General features: G+C 38.2%; 1 protein-coding gene across 1 annotated transcript; it reads right to left on the bottom strand.

Annotated features, from left to right (window-relative positions):
- Nucleotides 1-648: 648 nt before the first annotated feature.
- On the bottom strand, nt 649-2949 carry LRRC4C (leucine rich repeat containing 4C). The gene has a single exon (XM_054972435.1). The coding sequence runs from the start codon at nt 2947-2949 to the stop codon at nt 1039-1041; it is 1911 nt and encodes a 636-aa protein (XP_054828410.1). The 3' UTR covers nt 649-1038.
- Between the last annotated feature and the right edge of the window lie 2934 nt (nt 2950-5883).

The following is a 5883-nucleotide window of genomic DNA, read 5'->3' as shown; positions in this document are numbered from 1 at the left end:
AAATTGTGTGTGCATGGCCGTCCACAAAAAAAGGAAAGGAAAGGAAAGAAACCGGAAATAACCAAAGTAACAGAGGGTTCCTAATTAATAAATTATGGAAAAAAGACTAGGAAAATTAGGTCTAAAAAATTCAGGGAGAAAATTGTTGACAGGAATTTTGGAAACATCCTTATTTCTAAAAGAAAACATTTCACATTTTATGATAAAACTTAAAACATTGAACTCATACTCTTATGATATTTTTTTTTCTTTTTTTAAAGAGGGGGATCCAACATTGAAGGGGGGAAACCCTGTACATTTTGAACCATCTTTTAACACTTACAGCCACACTAAAAATGACCGGTGTCCAAGTACAGAAAAAACCAACAATATTTTATTTATAATCTTATTTTTAGTGTTTGAACTACAAATCCTGGTTCTAGAATTGTTTAAAAGATCATGGGTTTTATAGATGCTCACATGAAAATTAATTTCTTGGATTTTTGTTTCTTCTTCCACAGAATGGTCCTTCCAGGAAATACAGAACAGGTCATTATGTGAAAAAAAAAGATGTGTTATTTTTGTTGTTGTTTCTTGATTGTTCTTATGAATCTACTGCTAATATCAGTTTCCCTGTTGAACCATTTCAAAAAGGGCATGAGAAGAAAATGAAATGAAAAAAGACAAAATAGACCGAATCTCACCACTAGAATTCACCATAAAAATTCCCAAAGCGTTAACAGAATTCTTACAAAAATTCCTAGACCAGTTCTTTAGAGAATCAAGTTGTTCTATGCAAAAATATGGCAAATGGGACTGGGACAGGGGAAGAAGAAAGGGAAGGGAAAGAAGTAGGGTAAATAAGTGCAGCAAAAAGAGGTTCTGAGGAATACACATAATTTTGTCTGCTTTCGCGCACAATAGAATTTTTAATAAATAAATTTCTTTTTTGTAAAGACACTTTTTTTGAAACAGTAGATTTAGCCCAGTCATTTGTGTCATTTTTTTTTAATAAACTGTCTCTTTGTTTTAAATTCCCCCTTTAAATTCTTAAATGTTTTAGATCTGAGTCTCTTGCACATTGTCTTTCGAGTTCATTCGGATCAATAATGGTTCATGCACTGAACTGTGTATTGAATTTATTGTGTTAACTGTTGTTGTGTGGTTGAAAGGAGACTTATAAGAGTTATAGTGATTTAGGTGCTCATGCTCAATTGCTGGCATGGGCAAATGACTTTCTATAGGTGTATCACCTGTAAGCTCATCATCCACATTAATGATCTCTACAGTTCGCGTTGGAGCATGGTGATTTTGTCGGTGATGCTGTTTTCTCATTTTGTAGAAAATGACCAACATCACTGCTGCCATGAGCGTGATTGCCACAAAACAACCAATTATGATTTTGGTAGTCTTCATAACTTCATCTATTCCTGGAATTCCATTACTTGTATCTGTCACAGGGATGGTGAATGTTTTTTCTGTTGACCTTGTGCTCTGTGGTGTGAGAGAGGTTGTTGCATTGGTGGTATCCCATTCAATGACTGTTGTGGGCCAAACCTGCTCTGTGGTCCGTGCCTCATCCTGAGAAGGTTCCACAGTTTCTACTGTGATTGTAGAAAAGTAAGTAATACACTCCTGTGCAGTTACGTTAAGCATGGCAGAAGCTGTGGTATTTCCAACAGAGTTACTCACCAAGCATGTATACAAGCCCGTGTCTTGTGCAGTCACCCTCGTAAAATTTAATGTGCCATCACTAAGCACAGAAATCCGAACCCTATAAGCCCCATGTGTTATAACAGACCCATTAGGCGTAATCCAAGAAATAGAGGTCAGGGATGTTGATGCTCGGCATTTCAGCTCTGCAGCCATGCCTTCAGTGACGTTGAGGTCTGTTGGTGGCTCTACAATTACAGGAGCATAGCATGTAAAGTAATTCAGGTCTAGCTCACCAATGTACCTTCCTTTCAGGTTAGGAGGTGTGTTGCAGCGGGCACAGCATGCAGTGTTGGAGGGGGCTTTGTCTTTAATCCACCAGCTGAGCCACAGGATGTCACAGTTGCAGTTCCAAGGGTTGTGATGCAAGTGGATCCTTTCTAGACGGAGAGGTGTGAAGAGGTCATGAGGCAGTAGTGTTAGATTGTTATGGGCCAGATTGATCTCTACTAGAGACTGAAGGTTATCAAAAGCATTCCTTTCAATCACTTGAATCTGGGATTGGATCAGCCACAGTTTCTGAAGATGCATTAACCCTTGAAAGGACCCTGGCTTGATAGAAGTTAAGTGGTTCCCAGAAAGATCTAGCTCATCCAGCTTTACAAGTGGTGTGAGATTAGGAATCTCTCGAAGGTTACACATAGCAAGGTTCAAGTACCTCAAATTGGATAAACCTTCAAAGGCACCTTCTGAGATATACGAAAGCCTTTTTAATTCCCCCAAATCCAGCCTTCGTAGAGAAGGGATTCTATTAAAAGCATAAGAAGGGATACTCTCAATGGGGTTGTTTCGCAACCAAAGCTCCTTTAGTTTGGACAAGTACACAAAAGCCCCATTTGGAATGGTGCTAAGACGATTGTCAAAGAGTTCCAAAGTATTGAGATTAGCCAGACCATTGAAAGCCCCTATTTCTATTGTTCTAATGTGATTCCTGCTCAGCTGTAAGACTTCGAGATGCCTCAGGTGTTTGAAACTATTCACTTTAATGATTTGGATCTGGTTCTCGTGGAGATTCAATAACCGTGTATTGGTAGAGATGGCATCAGGGACCTCTCTCAGATTCTTCCTCACACAAATTACTTTGCTGAATTGGTTACTACAGGAACAAACAGAAGGGCAAGTCTGAGCTCTAACCAAACCAGCCACCACAAGAAGTTGAAGAGCCAGTAGCACCACAAGCAAGGGGTCAAATAGGGCCCTGTTAAACCTAGGACCTATCATTATCTGCTGTGGATGTAAGGTCATCTTGTTCAACATTCATAATTTATTTGGTGTTGGTCCTTCAGGAGCTTCAATAGTCTGAAAGAAAAAAGGGGAGAGACAGAAAAGAACATGTATTAGCCCCCAATATTAAAATACACGTAATTCCACATCTACAATTCCCCAGGTATGTTTTATTTTAAAAGAATTGGATATAAAATTCAGAATTTACAACTTCCCATGCAGGTAGCAAACAACTTATAAAGCAAGTAGTTAATGTAATCACAGAGATTCTAATCTAAGTTTAAGATGATATAATTGTAACTGCTAAAATCATATTTGTCTTTAGACTGGAAAGTTGTTGTTAATGTATGGAAGAAGAGAGGAGAAAATGTAAAAAAACATGGTAAACTTAACTGTTCATATGATTATCTAAAATTTGAGAACTACATTTTCATTCACTCCTAATAGATGGACACCTGCATTATGTTTAATTTCAAGTGAATTTAGTTTCAAAAAGGAATTTAGATGATTTGAACATAATGCTGTTATTAAATTTTGTAATATCCTGTTTGGAATACAAATTTCCCAATTTATAATGATCATATCCAATCCAATATGAGACTTATGAACCAAACATTCTTCTTCAACTCTGATTCTAAGCTAGAGAACAACCATATTCTTTATTTTCTCTCACCCAGATACTTCCTTATCTGGCAGCTGCTGCTTCATGGTGAAAAAAGTAGAGGGAAAGAAGGAGGTCTATCTTATACTCTCACAACCTCCCTCTCTGCTGCTTTGGATAATTCAGCAACACCTTCCTAGGCCCCAAGATATGCAGCTTTTTAAGGGATCTGACCCAGACAAAGGAAGCCAACATTTCCAAGGTTTCTTAGTGATTTGACTGTTTCTGTAGGAACATACCAGCAGGTTTAAGACAGGAAAGAAGCTTTAGTGAGCCTTTCCTCCTGCTGCTGTTTCTACTTCTGCCCATAAGCCAAGTAAGAAGAAGAAGTGGCAAGGGATGGTTACTCATGGAAGTGGCAGAGAGAAGTGTTTAGAACACATCACCCTTCAGATCATATTAGGATTCTGGCAGAGTCTGGGCTCAAATATATCAAGCTGTTTGTCATTTTTTTCTCTTTTAAAATAGCTTGGTTTCTGAGCCAAATTCTCAATTGAACTCAGGGAGGGAGGTCTCCATTGCTAGCTGAATGATTTACATAGAGACTATAGATGCAATTGGTAATATATTTAGATCACTGAGCAGTGCATTTTATGAGTTCAAAGTATATAAAATTTAAGATATTTCTTATTTGTCTGTGTATAATGTATGTAAGAATATCAGATTCATTTATTGTAGCCTATATTTTATAGTTAGTTACATAATGCAGAAACCAGTAACTGATAATTAGCATCAAGTCGTAGCAAAGATTCTAACAAATAAAGATAGGAAACTCATAACACAGAACACAGAAAGTACAGGTAGACAGCTGAAGAACATTTAGGTTAAGAACCATCAAGAGAAATGTATTTTAAAACATGATAGGGATATTTGTTATCTAAGATCTGATCTCACATGTGAAGGACTCCAGTTTGTACTTTGAAGCATTTTATCATGCAAATCCTGTCACTTTACTCCTCTCAGGATTTCATGTAGTAACTTGTGCTGTAGATTACAGCTGAACATGGTTATTGTAATTTTTGGTCCAACTCAAGATTTGGGAGTCTTCTTCATGGTTTTTATCCCCATCTGGCCCCATTCTACTTCAATTTATCCTCTGATTTCCACACACAATTATTTGTCTTTAGTTTTCACTTCAAGCTTTTTGGATTCTCCATGATTTTTTTACTAGTTCTTTTGAGGTGTCTTTTACCCCAATCTTTTTCTGGAAGCCAACTTTGATTCCACTTTTCCTTGTGAGTAATGTTTCTTTCAGTTTTGTTTGTCCTGCCCATTTCCACCCACCTCCAACTCACTTTTTGATAATTGTACATTTGTCATCAACAAACCACTGCTCTTGTCACTTCCTTCCACTCCTGGGCCGTTTCCAGACGGCTTACCTGCCTCCGGAACGTCACACCATCTTGCGGGGAAAACGCGAAATATCACGTTTTCTCGTGCGGGTTTTGCGCAACTTCGTGCAAAACTCGTGCGAGAAAATGCGATATTTCGCGTTTTCCCCGCAAGACGGCGCGACGTTCCGGAGGCAGGTAAGCCGTCTGGAAACGGCCCTGGTTTTATTTCTGATTTGATTGTAATTTAATAGTGTTATATTAACCTATGATTGTAACAATACAGGCAGCAGATTCTCTGAATTCTTAGCTTTCATTTAAAATAAAAAGTAAGCCTCTAGCCCATTTAATTTGGTTATATGCCTTTTCCCTTATATCTCCATAATGAAAGGGGATAGACACTTACTTTTCTAACAAAATGAAAGCTGAGAATTCAGAGAATCAGCTGCACTGCTGTCACAACAGTAGGCTGATATAATGCTATGAAAGTGATTTTAAAAAAAAATGTAAAAACTCTGGAGGCCCAGTGAAAGGGGTGGTATACACTTTTGGCACCAGAAAAAGCATTGTGGTTTGAAAATCACATAGCTGTTGCTGTTCCAGGCTCCATTCTAACAGAGGTCATTTTGCCCCATGGGTGCTAACCTCTGCCTCCTAGCTCTGGGTCAGCTCAGGCCTGGCTCTCCAGTTTGGACTGGGAGGGGGGGGGATGCTTAGCTATGTGTGGTAGAGCTGCTCACTTTTTAGGCTTCCCTATGCAAAAACTTCTCCATGTGTTCATTTTCAATCTTTTTCTTTAAAAAAACAGCCCTTATATCGATATAAGTATGCACAAAAAAATAAAAATGGAAGTGTTAGGACATCACAACACCACTGATGGCAAGAGCACCCTCACTTGAAAATCCTGAGTATTTAAGGCACATGCAGAACAAAATAAACCAATTCCAGCACTGTAAAAATGCAAAGAGAGGATAG

This window comes from Eublepharis macularius, chromosome 2 (assembly GCF_028583425.1).
Source record: "Eublepharis macularius isolate TG4126 chromosome 2, MPM_Emac_v1.0, whole genome shotgun sequence".
NCBI lineage: Eukaryota > Metazoa > Chordata > Lepidosauria > Squamata > Eublepharidae > Eublepharis > Eublepharis macularius.
Note: the sequence above shows the minus strand (reverse complement) of the source record. Positions and strands in the feature narration are given on the sequence as shown.

Coding starts and splice junctions, on each gene's coding strand:
- LRRC4C (XM_054972435.1), bottom strand. CDS start 2,949: ATGTTGAACAAGATGACCTTACATCCACAGCAGATAATGATAGGTCCT.